This window comes from Manis javanica, chromosome 12, assembly GCF_040802235.1.
Source record: "Manis javanica isolate MJ-LG chromosome 12, MJ_LKY, whole genome shotgun sequence".
NCBI classification, from domain to species: domain Eukaryota; kingdom Metazoa; phylum Chordata; class Mammalia; order Pholidota; family Manidae; genus Manis; species Manis javanica.
In genome coordinates this window covers 55,482,675-55,503,680 of record NC_133167.1, presented here as the reverse complement: position 1 = coordinate 55,503,680, position 21,006 = coordinate 55,482,675, and the positions used below count along the sequence as shown (strand labels likewise).

The following is a 21,006-nucleotide window of genomic DNA, read 5'->3' as shown; positions in this document are numbered from 1 at the left end:
AAAAAAAAAAAAGACACAAAAATTTATATTAAGATACATAAAATATTGGCACTCTTAAATAATCTGTATAGTAGAAGATAAATACTAACATGCTACGTCTTTCATTAAAACAGGATTTGAAGCATCACTAGGTGGACCAATTCCTGCTCTGTTTTCTGCACTGACACGGAATTCGTAGGTGTTTCCTTCTTGCAGTCCTGTTACTTTGCATCTGAGATCAGAAACTGGCATCTTTGTTGCTCTCACCCATCGCAAGCCTTTCTTTTCTTTCCTTTCTACATGGTAACCTGTGATCTCACTGCCACCATCATCAGTTGGTCTTTTCCAATTGATAGTGGCAGTGTTTTTGGTGACATTTGATACTTCTGGTTTTCCAGGAGGACCAGGGGGACCTGAAAAGGAAGAAAATTCATGAGAAACCCATGGTTTCCTATATTCTTCTGTAAATATTAACATATCGATTCCCTTTTATGCTCTACGTACCAAATCTGTCCACCATTTTGACAGGTTCAGACTGTACTGGTTCTCCTTTGCCATACTGGTTTACAGCTGAGACACGGAAGAGGTACTCATTTCCTTGGATAAGTTTGGTTGCCACATGCCTGCAAGACTGAATATCTTCAGCAACCACTGTCCACAAAAGTCGGCTGGTTTCTCTCTTCTCAAGAACATAGGACTTAATTGGTGAGCCACCATCTTCCAAGGGAGGTGTCCATGTAAGAGTTGCTTTTTCAGCAGAAACATTACTGATTTCAATGGGACCTGGGGGACCAGGTACATCCAGGACTGTTACCTTCACATGTTCCTCCTTTGTGCCAAAAGGATTGGTAGCAGTGATGGTGTATTCACCAGCATCTTTTCTAGTGGCATACTTAATAGTAAGCATGGAAGATGTTGGGGTTGAAGTTATCTGAACGATATCTGATGGTCTAATGTCTTTTCCTGCCCTGGACCAGTTTGACTTTGGAAGGGGCTTTCCAAGAATGCTAATGGCACTCAAAACAATAGTATCTCCTGCTTTAACTGTTAGGCCATCTTTTACTGAGGGATCGAGCACAATGGTTGGTGCCTCTGCAAGGAAAGAAAATATATTTTAATCAGAAAAAGAACGAGGCTTAGTCTACTATTTTCCATGTGCATAAAAAGTAAAATAGACCTACCATATTCATCCTTGCAAATAATGGTTCCTGTGCTTTCTGATGGAGCACTGATAGCACCTGCTGTATTCTTTGCTCTAATTCTAAATTCATATTTTCCACCCTCAACAAGGTCAGTTACAGTAAAGGCACAATCTGGGACATTAACATGGTTGGCTTTTGTCCAAGATTTAGAGGGTAGCTCCCGCTTCTCTACTATATATCCAGTCAACTTATGACCACCATCATATTTGGGTTCAGTCCAAATAAGAGTCACTGAATTCCTTGTTACATTAATGACCTCAGGTTTACCAGGAGGATCTAAAACAAAACAACAACAAAAAAGTCAGTCAAACAAATACCAGTGTTTTCTTAATGCAGAAAATACATCTGAATTTTCCTTTATATAATGACTTACCAATTGGATCAAGGGCCACAACAGGCTCTGATGGCAGGCTTGGCTTCCCTACTCCTGCTAAGTTGATTGCCATAACTCGGAATTCATATTCAAGACCTTCAGTTAATCCTGTCACTTTGAAGTCTTTCATCCTAATAGGAGTCTTGTTAGCTCTCTTCCACAAAAGACTGTTTCTTTCCTTAAATTCAATATGATACCCTGCAAAAGACCCATCAATTCAGAAAGGAAGTACAAATGTAGCCAGCTTTTAAAATACATGTGCTTTTGCCCAAACAACTTATATCTGGACATATGGAACAAATAATCATTCTTGCTAGCATCTACACTTTTATTACCTAGTCATGGGACCATTTTTTTTCTCTTGGAATACGCATATTCATTTCACCTTCTGTTGAAAAATGTTAACTTGTGAAAATAGCTATTATCACTAATAAGGCCTTTCTTTATTAAGTTTTCATTGAAATTAAGCATTAGCTTAATTAATTAGCTTAATTAATACTTATTGTACTGAGTGCATAATGTACCGAAAGGAAAATACATTATTGTGTGTAGTGTTGTGCTATAAATAAGGAGCACACATTCAACTTGTTTTCAGGGAGGAAGATCTGGAAGAAACATTAATGCAAAAGCTGTAGGGTGAGAACAAACTAAATACCTGTAATTGGAGAGCCACCAGTTTTCTTGGGGTCAGTCCAAGTTAGAGATACTGAATCATGCCTGACATCCACAATATTGGGAGGTGGGGGAGCATCAGGTACATCTAGGGAAAAGTAGATAATGCAAAATTTATTATAAGAACTTCCTCAAAACCATATTTTGCTTTATGTTTTCTGACTTTGACACACTTACCAAATGGATGTTTAGCAACAACTGGCTCTGATTTCAGGCCCTCTCCTACACCATATTTATTTTCGGCACTGACCCTGAAGGTATATTCCATACCCTCATGAAGTCTGGTTACTCTAAAGCTGGTTTTCTGGACAGCTGAGGCACATGTTATCCACTTGTTGTTTACAGAGTCTCTCTTCTCTAGGATATAGTTGGTGATTTCAGAACCTCCGTCATCCTTTGGAGGACCCCACTTCAAGGTCATGGCTTCTGCTGTGACTTCATCGAATTTGATTGGTCCTGTGGGGATGCCAGGCTTGCCAACGACTTTTATAGAGAGAGTTCCTTCTTTGGTGCCGGCAACGTTCTTCAAAGTGATTGTGTATTTCCCAGCATCAGATTTTTGGCAATCATGTACTACAAGAGTTGTGTTAACTGCAGATGATTCAACACTGACTCTTGTGTCAGTTGCTAGAGGGTCTTCCCCTTTCTTCCAGGATACTGATGGAGCTGGCCTGCCTTTTATGGGGATCTTGAGACGGAAGTTACTGTTTTCTTTAGCCAAGTAACACAAATCAGGTATGTCCTTTAAGTCAAGGTCAGGAGCCACTGTAAAACAGCAGGGATAAATTAGTTATTTTTAAGACAAGGCAATCAACTTTTTCAGATCATTATAGTTTTTAAAGGAATTTTACATTAGCCAGTGAGTAGGGCTTCAGAGTACACATTTGATGACAATAAAGGCAAAATGAAAATGCATGGTTAAAGGCTTACCAATATCATCCCTTGCCACAGCAGTGATTTCACTTGGAGTTCCTTCTCCATTTTCATTCTCAGCACTCACTCTGAAGGTATATTCCTTCCCTTCAGTCAAATCTTTTGCGGAGTACTGTAAGCTTAACGATTTCATAACTCGCTGCCATTTATTGTCTTCTGTGAGGAAATCAACTACATATCCAGTGATTCGACTTCCCCCATCACTGCGAGGCTTTTTCCAGCCTATGTTACAAGATGACTTAGTTACAGATATCACTTTCAGGTCCACAACTGGTCCAGGGGTTTCTAAAGCAAATAAGAAATGATAAGTCCAAGCCCGAGATAACCAAGGTAAGATGTCACTCAAAAGGATGGGGCAGTAGCTTATTTGCTTACCAGAAGCTTTGACGGCATCACGTGTTTCCCCGGGATCACCAATGCCATACTCGTTTTCAGCAAACACCCTGAAGAAGTAGGATTTTCCCTCCTCCAGATTAGATACTCTGAAGCTGGTTTTTGAGCACTCGGTTGTCACAGTAGACCAGGATTTCCTCTCTGCATCACGTTTTTCTACCACATAGTTTATGATGGGGCTTCCGCCATCAATAATGGGAGGATCCCAGGTAACATAAGCAGAATCTTTGGATATTTCCTTAACAGTCACATTGACAGGTGGCCCAGGGGTATCTGGATAAAAAGTGGGTAAGAAATGAGTATGTAAGAAATACACAGGCTACATTTTTAACATTTATGATTGTTTTTCAAATAGACTTACCAAGGACTTTCACAACAATAGTATATTCCTTTTTACCACAGCTGTTCTCCAGAGTTAAGATATATTTTCCTGCATCATATTTGTTCACATTTTCACAACGCAAGAAAGTGTCAAAGTCAGTTGACTTTATGTCCAGTCCAATCCTTTCTCTTAGATTGACATTTGGTTTAGACCAAGTTATCTTTGGAGGTGGACGTCCTTTAACTGGTACATAGAGTCTCATTGTAACTCCAGCACGTAATATGAGTGTTTTCCTCAAATCAGCATCAAGTTCTCCCTCAGGTGGAACTGTTTAATGTTGGAGTGAACAAAGTTAAAGTAATACTTTAATGGTCAAATGTATTTCCAAGGACTAGCCTTAATACTCCTAAAACATGTTTTTTTCCATAATTGATTTCTTGTTTAAAAAATGCTTACTATAATCCTTAAATCTGTTTGTCAATTATATCAATACTCTGTAGCAAATTACTGATTTTTCTATTTTCCAGTATCCTACAGGCTAAACAAAGCTTTCCAAGTAATTCAAAATAAAGAGAGAAATGGTTATGGAGAATAAATGTATAGAAGAAATGGAAACTTGAGAAGGGAACTTGAGATGAAAAGTCTACCAACTACATAGTTATGGAGAGGGGTGGATTAGAAAAGAAAATAAAAACCATAACAAGGACAAATAACTCACTCTCTAGCTTGTAAGAATCTCTCTATTCTCAGAAAAATTCCTATATTCCTGATTCTTCTGAAGACATGAAATGAATGCATATGTATGGAATGCTTTTCAAAACCACAAACTGCCCTGCATTCTATTTGGCCTGTTGTATAATACCATAAAGTGCCAACCCAGCTCTCTTCAAATGTACTCCTAGATTTACCAACACTAAAGCTTGTAAATAAACAAATCTACATAAGGGAGTTCTGTACTCCCTCTTATGAGCATGACTGATGAAAAAAGCTCTATTATCTCTCCTGGTAATACTTACTTAAGATGTCCTTGGGATAGTGTTTATCTGGCACATCACTGGGGTCACTGTATCCAATCTTATTAACAGCATACACACGGAACTGATATTCTGTGTTTTCCATCAGGCCGGTAACCTCAAAGCGGGTTTTCTGTAGCTTCTGAGGTAAATTGCACCTCACCCAGTTATCGGAGTCAGCTCTTTTTACTTCGACAAGGTAACCAATGATAGGGCTCCCCCCGTCATAAGCTGGCTTGCCCCAAGATAGACTCACGGAGCTACGGGTTGTATCATAAACTTTAGGAAAAGCTGGTGGACCAGGAGGATCTGAGGATAAAAGACAGTAGCATTTCATTAAAACCTCACTCCTGGCTATTCAGTGCTGATTATAACACAGGTGTGAAAACATGCGTGAAAACATGCATGAAAACATACACTGAGGGTCCTGGGCATAAGCAGCTTTGGATGCATCACTGGGTTGGCCTGGCCCAGCCTTATTTATAGCTGTCACTCGGAACTCATACTCAGTGCCTTCCTGGAGACCGGTTGCTTTTATTGTTCTTTCTATAACAGGTTTTCTGTTGACCTTTGTCCAGTTAACGGCCTGGGTCTCCCGCTTTTCCAGCAAGTAGCCAGTGATGGGTGAGCCGCCATCATCTGCTGGTGGTTTCCAGCTCACTGTCATGTGCTCTCTGGTTATGTTGCTAATAACAGGAGGATCGCAGCGTCCAGGTGGGTCTGCAGAGATTGATTGGAAAGTTAATATCCCTGTCTAGAAGGTAAGATTTTAAAAGGAAGATGAAAACCCCAGGAAAGTGTTCTTACCATAAGGGTTTTTAGCAATTACTGGTTCAGTTAAGATAGGATCGCCCACTCCGTATTTATTTTCAGCACAAATTCGGAACTGATACTCATGGCCCTCTATAAGTTTCTCCACAGTGCAGCTGGTGATGGGCACAGTAGCAGAGACTTGCGCCCAGTTGGGTCTGCTCGTTTCACGTTTGTCAACAATGTAGTTGGTGATTTCTGAGCCTCCGTCTTCAAGAGGAGGTTCCCAAGAAAGCATTGCACGGTCTGAATATACTTTGTTGATTTTAACAGATGCTGGAGGACCTGGTTTATCTAAAAGAATAAGAAAGAAAAATGAAGTCTTTCACTAATACTTGTGAAAAGGGGAATGAGTAGTGCAGGTCTGGAGACCCGGGATGCAGTTTTTCTACTGTCACTAACTTCCTGTATGACACGGAAAGTCACTTAATTTTCCAGAATCTTGATTTCCTCATGTGTAAAATGATGTAACTGGAATATACAATCTCTTATGCTCTTTTCTGTTTGAAAACACTGTTGTTCTATGATGAGAATAATTCTGTGATTATAAAAGATACATCAGGATGTATATCTTTTCGCACATATTATTTTGTAAATTCTGTTACATCACATGAACTAAAAGTAAAACAAGACATCCTAATTAAGCCATTTAGTTACCTAACACTTTAAGCTTAATGGTGGCTGATTTGGAGCCGCTGGAATTTTCAGCAGTAATGGTATAGTCTCCTGAGTCCTTTCGGTTCACGCTGAACAGCTCCAGGGTGCACAGGTTCCGCTGCATGGCCATCTTTATGCCTTCTGCTGCCTTCAGTGGTGTGCCATCCTTCTTCCAAGACACTGTTGGCATTGGTTTACCAAAGACAGTAGCATCCAGGCAAACATTAGTTCCAGCTTTCACAGTGAGCAAAGATTTCATAGCCACGCTCAGGTCTATCCTTGGAGGAACTGAAAAGAATAAGATAAAAGGATTTAATATATGCAAATATTTATCACATAATTCCTATTGACAAAGTGGGCAACTCATATGCTCTGTGTCTTTCAAGATGGTATTTTTAAAAGTAACATATTCATAACAAAATAAAAACAGGTTTAATGTAAAAATTTGATAATGCTGAAAGTGTAAGAGTAGTAAGGATTACCCAGAATTCCTTTAACACCCTTCAATTTTCCCTATACCACTTGGTGTATTTCTTGTCATCTTCCTGTGTACGTGTATAGTTGAAACTATGTGGTTCTTACAGTTTTGTATCCTGCTTTTTAGTTTAACAAGTTATTAAGATTCTCCATAATTATAATTTTTAGTGTCCTGATACAAAGTGCCTATCATTTTACTTGTCCTTTTTTTCCATAGATGTTTCCATACTATTAGCAGTGCTGTCCACCTTTGCCTATAATACTCAACAGAATCTTACCATTTTCTGCAAGAATGGTCACTGGATCAGAAGGTTCAGAAGGCGGGCTAATGTTCACTGCAGTCTTGGCAATTGCTCTAAATTGATACTGAGCATTCTCTTCTAAGCCAGTAGCTGTGTACTCCTCCTGGGGAATCTGGTGAGGTGTAGAATTGCACCGCACCCACTTATCACCAGGAAGTTTGCAAGCTTCTACAAAATAGCCAATAATTTTGCTGCCCCCATCATGCTTTGGGCGAGCCCAGATGAGGGATACGGTGCTCTTGGAAACATCGATAACTTCAGGCTTTCCAGGAGGATCTAAAATCAAAAAGGTACTCTCAGCATTTAACTTAGGGAAAATTTTCAACTTCCATATTTTACATTATCACCAAGAACATATCCCTGAAAGGAAGCAGTGATCTTCAGAGATTCAAAGGTTTAAATGTGCCCTTGTAATACTACCAAAAAGAGAGTTACTCACCAACCGGCATTCTCGCAGTGACGTATTCTGTTGGTTTGCTGGGTGGGCTGGATCCAGCTTTGTTTAGGGCATAGATTCTGAATGAATACTCAAGACCCTCTACAAGGCCAGCACAAGGATACTCAGTTGACCGGACAGGAGTATCATTAGCTTTCACCCAGAGCAAACTGTTTCTCTCTTTGCGTTCAATCAGGTAACCAGTAATGGGACTCCCTCCATCGCTGTCTGGTCTGTCCCATGCCACGTATATGCAGTCTTTGTTGACTTTAGTGACTCGTGCATTCTTTGGTTCACTAGGTACACCTGGAGGTGAAAACAAGGGAAATGCCAGTTTCTACCTCAAGTAATAGACTATAAAGAAAGCATTTATTTTTTTCTTCCTGAAGGAAACATACCAAATGGGAACTTAGCCAGCATCTTTGGAGATGTGAGAGGCTCTGAAATGCCAAATCGATTTTCAGCACGGACCCGGAAGACATATTCCTGGCCTGGGATCAATTTCCCAACTCTGCAGGAAGTTTTTGTCACTGAAGCTAGAGCTGTCACCCAATCGCCGCGGCTCACGTCGCACTTCTCCACGATGTAGTTGGTGATGTTACTGCCTCCGTCCTCCAGAGGGATGTGCCAGGACAGGGAGCAAGCGTCAGCGTCTATGTCGGAAATGTCAAAAGGAGGCTGAGGGGGCCCAGGAGCATCTGCGTGAAACAACAGGAAAGAAATATAAGAACAGGGATTTGTCAGGTAAAAGTGTTTCTGATCTTCATGTTTAGATGGCCATTTGTTTAACATTTAACCTACCCATGACAATAACTTTGACTTTCTGAGTGTCTGTCCCAGAACTGTTCTCTGCAGTAAGGCTGTAGTAACCACTGTCTTTCCTAGTAACATCTTTTATGATCAGAATTGAAGAATTGTCTGCCTTATGCACTGCCAGATGGCTGGATGTGACAACGTCATCTTCTCCTTTTTTCCATTTGCAGATTGGATTAGGCTTCCCATACACATGGGCTTCAATTCGGAGTTTCTTCCCTGCTTTAATAGTAATTTGCTCTGGCATAAGGATCTTTGGTGGCACTAAAAGTTAAATGAAAAAAAAATGCATTAATTTTGCAAGGAGGTTAAATTTTCTGGTGGGGAACTATACTAGTGTTTGTCGAATTGTGGATTGTAACTGATCAGGGGGTTCAAATCAATGTTTGCATAACAGCTAATATTTTTTTTAAAGAATGAGATCTAACTGAATAGAAAATACCAGAGTCCAACACACATCATCAAGAGGTGTTGCTTTAAGAAACCTTTTTAATGACATATACTTATGTGTGTACTGTTTCATGATTCAAAGTTTATTTTCTATGTGTTGTGGGCCCAAATGTTTCAAAATCACTGTTGTCTATGTCTCAAGTATTTCTGGAACTAAATTCCTCAAAAATTCTAATGAACTTTTATCACACGATAAAAATGAGATGACAACTTACACAGCTGTTCCTTGGCCTCATACACGCCTTCAGTTTCTCTTGGCAAACTGACTCCAACAGCATTTCTGGCCACCACTCTAAATTTATATTTCTTTCCTTCCTTTAGGCCAGTGACAACAAGGCTGAGATCTTTCACCACTGAGTACTCTGTCCAGCGATCTGCGGGCTGCTCTTCTTCTCTGTAGCTAATGATGTAGCCATCAATTTTTGCACCTCCATCGCGCAGCGGGGGTAACCAGGCTAATGCAGCACTGTTCTTTGTCATTTCAGTAACTTCGAGTTTCCTTGGGGGATCTGGCTCACCTAAAAGAAAGACATGATTTAGAAAACTATCCAGATACCTAATCAAATCCTTTTGGTCATATACACAAATGTTTTAGTACCACTTGTTTCACAGCATATGGAAACTAGCTCAGTACGTTGGAAGTAAAAAGTACAAGATGAGGCAGATCAAAAAGTCTTTCGAGTGAGATATTTATTTGTGCTGTTTGGGTTTCTACAAATTAAAGCCCCTTCAGTAACGGAGGAGATCGTTTTGGCATTTAATATTTTAGCAGTCTCCTTGCTAAAGCAGGGGACTGGAGTTAAAGGAGGAGGAAAGGCTATCACTTACTTAGAGGATCCGATGCAAGCACAGGTTTGGGGACATCCGTCGGGACGCCAGGGCCATACTCATTGACAGCAGTTACTCTGAAGAAATACTCATTCCCAGGGACAAGATTGGTGACTTGGAAGCTCGTTTTCTTGACTTCCGAGGTAACTGTTGACCATGTCTTTCTGTCTGCCTCACGTTTCTCCACAATATAATGTGTCACTTGGCTCCCACCGTCATTCTCAGGAGGGGCCCAGGAAATGTGGCATGATGTTTTAGTGACATCTGAAACTTTTAAATCAGACACAGGTCCAGGAGTATCTGTAAAGAACCACAGAGTTAGGCATACAGGTCTCCTCAGCCTCCAAATTAGCTAGTGCATTTTTGAAGGGGAAAATTAACCCACCTAATACTCTGACATTCACATACACGGCCTTTTCTCCTGCCGGGTTCACAAGCGTCAAGGAATATTTTCCTGAGTCATCGCGGGTAGAATTGGGGATGACAAGGAAGGCCATAGTGTCAACCAGATCCACTTGTCCCTTTCTGACCACGTTATCAATACCCACTCTTCGCCAAGTGACTTTAGGGGCTGGTCGCCCTCTCACTATGGCAAATAGTCGAATAGGGCATCCTGCTCGCACTGTTACCAGTTTTCTCATGCTGGCATCTAAGTCAATCTCTGGAGGTTCTGCAAGTAACACAAAAGGCACTAGTTGACTTTTCTGTGGAAATCATGTGAGAAATGAAGTATGAATGAATCAAGCAGTAAAATAGGGGCTCACCTAGGATTTCTTTAGGTTTAATAGCATCCTTTAGTTCTGCAGGGCGCCCAATGCCAACTTGGTTTTGGGCACACACCCTGAACTCATATTCCTGGTTTTCTTCCAAGCTGGAAACAGTGAATTCCATACGAACAAGTGCTGCAGCACTGCATCTTTTCCATCCTTCGTCAGGTGATGCATCTTCTATTTTTGGTCTCATTTCCACAACATATCCAATTATTGGTGCACCACCATCATACACTGGTTTTCCCCACCTGAGAGTTATGGAGTTTTTGGTTGTATCAACCACTTTGAGATTGGTTGGTGGACCAGGTGGTTCTGAAAATAAATTATATGAGAATAAATTTACACATAGTCAACTACTACTAGTGATGCTTTAATATGTATTTTTATATAGTCCATTCTCAAAAATAGGGCAAGCAATTTCTCAATTACTGAGTGCTTCTTATTTTCTGGCATAAAATTAGAATCTACCATTGTTTGTACCTTTTTGGTGATGTAGTGAAAGATCTATTTGGAAAAATATTGGCTCCAAGTTTGAGGTCATGGGTTAAACTTATTTGTCTAATACCTCTCTTTTTGAGATTAAGAGTGGGTATAATGTCAAAAAAAGCAAAACCATCATACCTATGGGGTCTTTGGCCACCATTGGTCTTGATGGCAAGCTTGGTTCTCCAATTCCAATTTCATTTTCTGCCTTGACACGGAACTGATATTCATGTCCTGGGAGGAGATTCTGTACTTTCAAACGTCGCTCAGGGATTGCACTTTTGTTAACAGGGACCCATCGTGCTGAATGTCTTTCTTTTTTCTCCAAAAAGTATCCTGTGATGGACTTCCCACCATCATATTCAGGGGGATTCCAAACCACAGTCATTTCTTCTTTGCTTACTTTAGTGATGTCTGGGGGATCAGGGCGACCAGGTCTGTCATATTTAGTTTTTGCAATGACTGGTTTACTCTCTGTTGGTGGCCCTGTGCCTATTTTATTTTCTGCACGGACTCTGAAAATGTATTCATTTCCTTCTATGAGACGTGTTACTGTAGCATCAGGTGTTAAGACATTAGCAGAATAGGTAGACCAAACCATTCGCTTGCTCTCACATTTTTCCAGAATATAATTTTGGATTTCACAGCCACCATCATCCTCTGGTGGATCCCAGCGAATAGTACACCTATCATTGGACACATCAGTAATTTTCAGATTTCTCACAGGACCAGGCTTATCTAAAACAATGACAGTGGCATAGGCCACAAAACTGCCAGCTGTATTAGTTGCTGTAATTACATATTTACCACCATCACTTCGTTTTGCTTTTGAAAGAGAAAATTTAGATGCATCAGCACTGGTATCAATCTTCACCCTTGGTGATCTTGTTAAGTCTGTAGCATCTTTGTCCTTGGTCCATAAAACTTCTGGAAATGGTTTGCCTCTAACACCTGCCTCAAGTCTGATGGTGTCTCCTGCTTTGACAGTTAGCACACCACTTAATTTCAGCTCTAGTACTGGTTTCTGTAAGTCTTCCTTCACAACAACTTCCTCTGTCTTTACCCAGTCACTTTCCCCACCTTCATTCTTTGTTTGCACTCTGAACTCATAAATCTGGTTTTCAACACATTTGTCCACCATGTAGTGGGTTTCTTTAATGCTACCTTTATGCACTCTTTCCCAGTCAGCAGAACCCTTCAGCCTCCTCTCGACATGATATGATAGATTTGGGCTACCACCATCATAGTCAGGTCGCCGCCACTTAAGATAAACAAATGTCTTTCCTTTATCTGCAATATGAAGGTTCTCAGGTTCACCTGGTCTATCAATAGGGTTAATAGCCAGAATTGGAGTCTTTGTTTCAATGGTTGGCCCAACACCTACTTTATTCTCTGCACAAACTCGGAAGTAGTATTCATTGTTGGCTAAAAGGTTGGCTTTGATTAATCGCTTAGTGACATCTGAAGCAACAATTGACCAGCCTTTCTGATTTGGTTTGCGATATTCCACTATAAAATTTGTTATTTCTGAGCCACCATTATCTAGTGGGTTTTCCCAAGAAATTGTACAGTTCTCTTTGGTTACATTGCTAACCTTTAAATTCTGGCAAGGTCCAGGTCTGTCAAGGACATTAACAATAGCAGAACCTTGGGCATGTCCACTGCTATTCTTAGCTGAGATGATATACTTGCCATGATCAGCCCTAATGGCTTCTTTAATTTGTAACTCAGCACGAGGTAGATCATGAATTAAGTCAACTCTCTTTTCTCGGACCAATACTTTGCCTTCCTTGGACCAAGTTATGTCTGGCTCAGGTCTGCCTCTGACTCGAGCAAGAATGCGGATGGTTTGGCCCACTCTAACGGTAATAACATCACGACAAGTAACATCAAGTTCTACTTCTGGAGGATGAAGGATGTCTTTTGCAATTACAGATTCTGCTACTTCTCTTGGCTCTCCTTCTCCCACAATATTAGCTGCCTTTATACGGAATCTGTACTCATTTCCTTCAATTAGTCCTGGTACTCTAAAGGCACACTGCCTAATGAGTTCATCTTTATTAATCCTGTCCCACTGTGTTGTGCCAGCTTTCTGACATTCTACTACATAGCCTAGAATTGGGCTACCACCGTCACTGAGAGGCTTTGTCCACACCAAGTCAGCTGTTTCTTTGCTCTTGTCTTTCAGTTTAGGATTAATAGGTGGCCCAGGTGGTTTGATGGGCCGGCAAGCTTTTATTGGGTCAGAACTTGGGGATGGATTGCTTAGTCCTGCAAGATTTTCAGCAAAAACTCGAAACTCATATGTATTTCCATCATAGAGTCCAGTCACTCTAAACTTCAGATCAGGTATTGGTGTTTTGTTGACCCTCACCCATTTGCCAGTTATTTCTCGACGTTCCACATAGTAACCAGTTATTGGACTGCCACCATCAGATTTTGGCAGAGTCCAAGACACTGTTGCAGCATTTTCAGTAATGTCAGTAACCACTGGTTTACCAGGAGGAGATGGAGGACTAAATTTATGTTTAGCCACAGTAGGTGTGGAGTCGAGGGGAGGACCAACACCTATCTTATTCTCTGCTCTAACTCGGAAAATATATTCACAGCCCTTTTGCAGATGTGGGACTTTCAGCTTTGTCTTACTGCTTCCTGAAGAGACAACACCCCATGTGTCTTTCCTTGTGTCTTGTTTCTCAACAATATAATTTATCACAGGGCTTCCTCCATCATCCTTAGGTGGCTGCCATGAGATTGTCATATGCTCAGGGGTAATGTCCAGAATATTAATAGGGCCTGTTGGTGGACCAGGAACATCAAGAACAGTAAGATGTACAGCTACTGTTTTGCTGCCAGCTGCATTGGAAACTGTGATTTGATATTCCCCAGTGTCTCTCCTTAAGCAGTTCTTAATGGTGAGTACTGATGAGAAGTTGTCAGTTTCAACTGTGTAGTGTTCATCTGTTTTAATCTCACTCCCATCAGTTGTCCACTTTGCAGTAGGAATGGGTACACCTCTTATGATGGCAGGGAATCTGACTGTAGTTCCAGCTTTTACCACAAGGCCTTCAATCAGTTTCACATCCAGCTCCACAGATGGAGGCACTGGAAAGGAAACAGGAGGAAATTAAATTTTGACTTTCACAACATGAGTAATTTAAGAAAGAAATAAAACAATAATGAAGATCAAAAAATTACCTAGTTTTTCTTGACATTCTATTGGGATAGTTGTATCAGGGAGACCAAGACCCACGATATTTTCAGCTTTTACACGGAATCTATAGGTCTTTCCTTGTTGTAGTCCAGTAACCACACACTCTAAGTCTGTCACAGTCTTAAACTTAATCCAATCCTGGGTGCCCTCTTCTTGATATTCTACCAAATATCCGGTGATTGGAGAGCCACCATCACGATCTGGCTTATTCCAAACAAGGGAGACTTCAGTCTTGTCTACATCTACATGGTGTAGGTCTTTGGGTGGCCCTGGGGGCTCTTTGCAAAAGAAGAGGTTTGATGAATAAATAATATTCTCAAGGACAAACAATACTTTTGTATACAGATGAAGCAACTTACGTAGAGGATCCAGAGCCTTGATGGGTTTAGGTGTTTCAACAAAGGGACCACGTCCGTACTGGTTTTCAGCAGCTACTCTGAAGAGATACTGATTGCCTTCATTGAGATGCTTAGCCAAGTGAGTCTTCTTCTTCGATGTCGCCGAGAGGGTTGACCACTGCACACTGGCAACATCTCTTCTCTCAACCACATAATTTGTAATGACTGAACCACCATCATCCAGTGGTTCCTTCCAAGTAAGGTAACAAGAATCTTTCCTGATTTCACTGACTTCCAGATCTCTAGGTGGCCCAGGCTTATCTGAAAAGTTTTAAACAATGCAGTTAAGGAAGTGATTTAATCCAGCTAAGAGCTCAAAATATATCAAAATTTATTTTTATTATGTTATTACATTAAATACATTATACACATTAAAATTCTTACCTAATACAAGTACTTTTACTGAGACAGTTTTTGAGCCAGCTGGATTCTCCACTGTCAAGGAATAGATGCCACCATCTTCATGGGCAGCATTACGAATTTCAAGCTTGCTGCCAACTGGAGTGATATCGATTCTCGCTTTAGCTGGAGCCTCTCTCTCTTCTTTTTTCCAAGTTACTTTTGGGAATGGCACTCCTTTGATGATGGCACTAAGTCTTAGAGTATCGCCAACCTTTATGTGTTGTTCTCTTGCCATGTTGGCATCAAGAATCAATTCAGGGGGTTCTAGAATAAAGAGAACAGTACTTCTGCATTTGATTTGATGAATTAATTAAGGATATTAAGCATGCAAAGTTACAATTAAGTGTATACAATGAACACCTATCTTCCTTGCATATGGGCTGAGAACATTTTACTCACCAAGTCTGTCTTTTACTAGCACTGGCTCAGGGACATGAGCTGGATCTGATTCACCAGCTTCATTGACTGCTAATACTCTGAATTTATAGGTCTGACCATCCCGAAGACCAGTGACTTTATATTTAGTTTCAGGACATGACTCAGGAGTGTAATTGGCTCTTTTCCACTCTTCATCTCCAACTTTCTGGTACTCAACAATATATCCCAGAATCTTGCTCCCACCATCATGACGTGGAGGCTGCCAAGTTAGATCAACTGAATTACATGTTGTATCGATTGCTTCAGGATTAACAGGTGGACTTGGCTTAGCTACATAGTAAAAGAAAACAGAAAGGAGTTAGGATAGAGCTGGAAACAAAGTTGGATAATATGAAAACTGAGTGAATGCTTTAATACGATACCAATTGGATCTTTAGCAAAGACTGGTTTGGATGGTGGGCTTGGATCTCCAATACCAATTTCATTTTCTGCAGAAACCCTGAATTCATACTGACACCCTTCTAGAAGATCAGGCACCCTAAATTTAGTGTATGGGTGGATAGGCTCTTTGGTAACTCGAGCCCACCGTTTAGACATAGTCTCCCTCTTTTCCAGGATGTAGTTTGTGATGGGCTTTCCTCCATCATTTGGCTTGTTCCATGTCACTAATGCAGAGTCTTTGGTGACTTCTGTGACAATTGGCTGGTCAGGTGCATCAGGAACCCCTGTAACAAGCATTAGCAAAATGTGTTAGAAATTTAATTCTTCCTATTAATATCAAACATTGAATCACTAAAAAGAAATGTAATGCATACTGAAACAATCTTTGGCTTTCTTTGCATCAGACACCAGAGGATCACTTATTCCATACAGATTTTCAGCATATATCCGGAAAATATAATCTTTTCCTTCAAGCAGTTTAGAAGCTTTGCATGTTGTTTTAGCACTTGCAGATGTCACGGGCATCCACACATCTTTGCCAACCTCCTTCTTCTCAATAATATAATTGGTAATTTCACTGCCTCCATCATCTAAAGGTGGCTTCCAAGAGATGACCATGTGATCTCTGGTCACTTCATCAAAAATAACTGGTCCTACTGGTGGGCCAGGACGGTCTGCAGGAAAAAAAAAAAAATTACAGCACAAAATGTTATTTGCACTTCTGCTTTGGAAAGAACAGATTATCTATCCTCTTTTGCTAATAATACTTACCAACAACATTAACTTGACAGAAACCTTTCCTAGAGCCTGTACTGTTCTCTACAACTACACAGTATTTTCCAGAATCTGAACGTTTGGCCTTGATCTTCTCTAGAGCAAGTGTTGTCGGAGAGGTCTTTATATGAGTGCGATCATCTTCTAGCACATCTGCTTCATCTTTGAACCAAGTAATTTTAGGCCTTGGCTTGCCTGAGTAGCGGCCGGTGAGGGCAAAAGCTTCGCCAACCCGAACTATGAGCTTATCTCTGAAGTCTAGGTCAAGTGTTGGAGGAGCTAAAATTTGTAATTATAAAGGCAGGTCAGTTTCACTGATGTCTTATGATAAATCTATAAATCTGCAAGTTTTCAAAATATAAACTGAAGGAGATACCTACCCAGGTCATCCTTGCAAGTGATTGGTTTGGTACAAAATGATGGTTTGCCTTGTCCAACAATATTGACGGCACTGACACGGTACTCATAGGTATCTCCTTCTTTTAAGCCCTTAACAGTGTACTTTCTGCCAAGCAAGTTGTCATTGGTAACTTTATGGAACTTCTCAGTTCCAATGAGACGGCTTTCTAGGACATAGTTAATGATTTCTGACCCGCCATCATACTTAGGAGGATTCCAAGTCAATGTAACAGAATCTTTAGTAACTTCTTTGACTCCCAGGTCTTCAGGACGCTCTGGAACAGCTGCAAATGTAAGTATGGAATCACAGTGAAAAAATTTCATGTTAAGAAGGTAGTAGAACATAGTAAATAATACTTTTTGAGGATCACATTTGACAATTAAGCCTTCTGCTTTGATAAGTAACAAAAGAGATCTCATCATAGAACTATTAAATATAAAAAGACCTAATACAACCTAATTTCCTCTGATAGATGAGGAAATAGAGGTTCTTTGAGGCCAAATAATTCAGGGAAGTTCTCAATAACTGGTAGTTTTAGAATTAGGAAAGTACTTCATATTTATGCCATTAAGTGGGAAATTAAAAATCAGCAGAGTATACATGGAAGGATTTGAAGGATCATATGTAGTCTTATAATCTCTTTTATAGTCACATTCCAATACTAACAACATCAGATATTGACTATTGCCTAATGAAGGCTTGTCAAATGAACCAATTGCTTGGCATATACACATATTTTGTCATCACAATCTTTTATTAAATGGGAGAATAAGTTATTGAGAATGAAACTGCTTTAAATTGTTCTTACTTATTGGATCTCTAATGACAAGTGCATTTGGTGTCTCTGTAAATGGGCCCATGCCAATAATATTTTCAGCTGCAATTCGGAAAAAGTAGGCTTTTCCTTCAATGAGACCCTGGACGGTAGCATTTTGTCGAGTAACTGTATATGTCACTGGGGTCCATGCTCTGCGGTCAGCTTCCCGCTTTTCAATGACATAATTGGTGATTGGAGAGCCTCCATCATCCTCTGGAGAAAACCATGTCAGTTTGCAGGAGTCATTGGTTAGGTTGTCAGACTGGAATGGTAGTCCAACGGGACCTGGCACATCTGGAAATAAGAGGAAAAGATTTCTAGTTGTTTGTCTTCGGCGAACTATAGGGCTCAACATTTGTTAAAATGTTTTAAAAAATAAGACAAAAATGTGAAGAAAATAAGATTTTGTATCTATTAATTAAGTTGTTTTTCCTCCCCTTAGTATCTACATTTAATCATATTTTTAAATAAAGTAGGTTTGCAGCAGTTACTGGTTGCCAGTATTTTAGTAGAAGCTGAAAGAACAGCGTGTGTGTATGTGTGTGTCTGTGGATAAACAATATATATATATATATATACAGAAAGTACCTAATACATCAACAATAATTGTCTTCTTTCTTTCTCCCCCTGCATTTTTGGCAAGAAGAGAATAGACGCCTTGGTGATTCCTCTGGCAGTTCTTAATGACCATGGATGAACTGATGGCTGTGGTCTCAATGGTGGCTTCTTGAGGCAATGCTCTTTCATTCATGCTCCAGGTGACGGTTGGAGTAGGCTTTCCAGACACATAGGCAATGATCCGGATCACCCCTCCAGCATGGACCACGATTCTGTCTCTGACACTGGCATCTAGCTGAAGGTCAGGTAACACTGAAAAACAATTGAAAATTACAAATGAGATTTTTACTTCCAACCCAAAATATAAATATTGATAAAATAACAGAAGTATTAATAATGACCAATTCTGTCCTTCATTTCAATGGCATCTGTGACTTCTCCAGGTTCTCCAATGCCAGCAATGTTGACTGCTCTAACTCTGAATTTGTAGAATGCTCCTTCTTTTAATCCTGTCACCACAAGTTTTGTTCCTCTCACTTCTTTATCTTTACCCTAGGGAAAAATCACAAGCATTTTGTAATTAAAAGAGTTCTTTGTAGCCTCTGGTTTTAATAGCTTTCTAAAGAATAACCAATAGTTAACTACTCTCTTTGGGAAAATTTTTGCCAGTTTAGGTTTTAGGGATCAGCTATTACAGGTAAACACTGAACGGAATGTCTTGACAGGAATTATATTTTAAAATTATTGACAAATGTTTGGAAAAAACTACACTTTTCATTTATTCCACCTTTTCAGGATTTATAGCCACAAGGTAAGTGAACAAAACATGACTTAATGTGCTTAGATTTTTGACATAACAGATGTTTGGATGATCAATTACAATTATGCTATTTTTCTGTTTTCTTAATACAAAAACTACAGATAGAAGCTACTGGAATTGTGAAGAAGTACATTTCTAGTTTATTCATAGTGCATTTCCATTATGCCAAGTGTTAGCTACCTTTTCCCATTCTTCTTTTCCTTCTTCTTTATATTCAACTATGTAACCAGTTATTTTGGACCCACCATCTTTCAGCGGGGGAGCCCACTCCAGATCTGCAGATGACTTAGTCCAGTCCGTGACTTTGGGAAATGGAGGACCAGGAGGTGCTGGAAAGAACCGTTACACATTAGTGTTCTTGAATTTTCCATGACATTCTTTTGGGAAAAAAAAAAAGAATGATTTCAAGGCTTACCTATTGGATCCCTAGCAGTCACTGGGTCTGATGGCAGACTTGGGGGACCCACACCAGCGGCATTGATTGCGTATGCCCGGAATTGATAATCTGAACCTTCAATAAGACCAGTCACTTTATAAGAAACACCCAAAGTCATGGCTTTAATGGGATCTCGATTAACTCTCTTCCATCTCTTTGAAGTGGTGTCTTTCATTTCTAGCCAGTACCCTGTGACTGGAGAGCCTCCATCATATTCTGGCTCTTCCCAGTTGACAGTCATGGAGTTACGAGTCACACTGCTAACTGTTGGTTTGCCTGGTGGTCCAGGGACAGCTGTAGGAAAAACCACTGATTTATGAGAAACTGTGAAAACCACCAATAAGAATGACTTTGTATGTGAGACATATTCTACTTACAGAAGAGGTTTCTTGCTGTTTCAGGTTCACTCTCAAGAGGCTCCCCAATGCCATATTTATTCTGGGCCATGATTCGGAATTCATATTCATGGCCTTCTAGCAATTTGGGAATTGTGTACATGCACTCTTTAGGCTCACTGGAGACACGCACCCATGTCTTCCTGTTAGCTTCTCTTTTCTCAATTACATAGTTTGTGATCTTAGACCCACCATCATCTTTAGGTGGAAGCCAAGATAATGTCATTTGATCTGCTGAAATAGATTCAAACTTTATTGGTCCTACTGGAGGGCCAGGACGACCTAAAATGGTTTTAAAAAGGGAAACTTCATTAGCAGAATGTTTTTAAAGGCAAATATTGTATTTATGAACAGAAAAACGTGTAGTTTTAATAAAACCATGAAATATTTACCAAGGACATTCAGTCTCATCTCTTTTGATGCTGTTCCCAGATTATTCACAGCTGTGATGGTGTACAAGCCAGTGTCACTCCTGCGAGACTGTGGAATTACTAAGGTGCAAGTATCATCCACCACCAGTTTGTTGACATGGGTGTCATAGATGACAGGTTCTCTGTTATCTGGCTTCTTTGGAGGAGCCTTAAACCAGGTTAGTGTCGGGAATGGCACACCTTTAATTTTGGCCACAATGCTAACATCAGTTCCTTCTTCCACCTCCATGAACTCTTTTAGATCAATTGATGGCGGGCCTAGATTATATTTTTAAAAAAGTTGTCGTTAGGAACATATAGCATTGAAGGATAGAAAGGAGAATTCACAGGGACTGTAAGGTATATATTTGAACTATTATAGTGAGGCTTTGTAGCATGGTCCAATATGAAGAACAGATTTGTCTTCAGCTAATTTGTCTATTTGAGGGGAAGGTACATGTGGTCACCATCCTTTATTGGCTCTCCTGTGGCTATGTATCAGCTAGTGCCTCTCTCTTACCTGGCATCTTTACACACATAGGTATTGAAAAAGGGTAGAGAGAGAAGTGAACATTGTAGTAGCTTAGGCTTGGGAGTTCCTTCATGATATTCCCTTTAATATTTGTAAAGAGTTAGGAAGGGACCTACTA

The 21,006-nt window shown here is 40.1% G+C and overlaps 1 protein-coding gene across 48 annotated transcripts in view; it reads right to left on the bottom strand.

Moving 5' to 3' along the window:
• The window catches only part of TTN (titin), a 262,742-nt gene that overhangs the window by 49,510 nt on the left and 192,226 nt on the right, over positions 1 to 21,006 (bottom strand). For all 48 annotated transcript variants that reach the window (XM_073218602.1, XM_073218615.1, XM_073218603.1 and 45 more), the window contains 37 exons: positions 20,339 to 20,635; positions 19,929 to 20,228; positions 19,531 to 19,845; positions 19,296 to 19,444; positions 18,697 to 18,847; positions 18,326 to 18,607; positions 17,729 to 18,031; positions 16,901 to 17,203; positions 16,518 to 16,799; positions 16,121 to 16,420; positions 15,728 to 16,030; positions 15,327 to 15,635; positions 14,910 to 15,191; positions 14,487 to 14,786; positions 14,112 to 14,405; positions 11,052 to 14,018; positions 10,425 to 10,742; positions 10,046 to 10,330; positions 9,661 to 9,960; positions 9,048 to 9,350; positions 8,371 to 8,646; positions 7,968 to 8,267; positions 7,573 to 7,875; positions 7,110 to 7,409; positions 6,355 to 6,642; positions 5,695 to 5,991; positions 5,305 to 5,607; positions 4,891 to 5,196; positions 3,914 to 4,201; positions 3,535 to 3,825; positions 3,157 to 3,444; positions 2,404 to 2,991; positions 2,210 to 2,314; positions 1,555 to 1,752; positions 1,161 to 1,457; positions 484 to 1,071; positions 90 to 392 (listed from right to left, as the gene is read on the bottom strand). In XM_073218602.1, the coding sequence (XP_073074703.1) occupies positions 90 to 392; positions 484 to 1,071; positions 1,161 to 1,457; positions 1,555 to 1,752; positions 2,210 to 2,314; positions 2,404 to 2,991; positions 3,157 to 3,444; positions 3,535 to 3,825; positions 3,914 to 4,201; positions 4,891 to 5,196; positions 5,305 to 5,607; positions 5,695 to 5,991; positions 6,355 to 6,642; positions 7,110 to 7,409; positions 7,573 to 7,875; positions 7,968 to 8,267; positions 8,371 to 8,646; positions 9,048 to 9,350; positions 9,661 to 9,960; positions 10,046 to 10,330; positions 10,425 to 10,742; positions 11,052 to 14,018; positions 14,112 to 14,405; positions 14,487 to 14,786; positions 14,910 to 15,191; positions 15,327 to 15,635; positions 15,728 to 16,030; positions 16,121 to 16,420; positions 16,518 to 16,799; positions 16,901 to 17,203; positions 17,729 to 18,031; positions 18,326 to 18,607; positions 18,697 to 18,847; positions 19,296 to 19,444; positions 19,531 to 19,845; positions 19,929 to 20,228; positions 20,339 to 20,635 (13,662 nt within the window). The remainder of the gene's footprint in view (positions 1 to 89; positions 393 to 483; positions 1,072 to 1,160; positions 1,458 to 1,554; positions 1,753 to 2,209; positions 2,315 to 2,403; positions 2,992 to 3,156; positions 3,445 to 3,534; positions 3,826 to 3,913; positions 4,202 to 4,890; positions 5,197 to 5,304; positions 5,608 to 5,694; positions 5,992 to 6,354; positions 6,643 to 7,109; positions 7,410 to 7,572; positions 7,876 to 7,967; positions 8,268 to 8,370; positions 8,647 to 9,047; positions 9,351 to 9,660; positions 9,961 to 10,045; positions 10,331 to 10,424; positions 10,743 to 11,051; positions 14,019 to 14,111; positions 14,406 to 14,486; positions 14,787 to 14,909; positions 15,192 to 15,326; positions 15,636 to 15,727; positions 16,031 to 16,120; positions 16,421 to 16,517; positions 16,800 to 16,900; positions 17,204 to 17,728; positions 18,032 to 18,325; positions 18,608 to 18,696; positions 18,848 to 19,295; positions 19,445 to 19,530; positions 19,846 to 19,928; positions 20,229 to 20,338; positions 20,636 to 21,006) is intronic.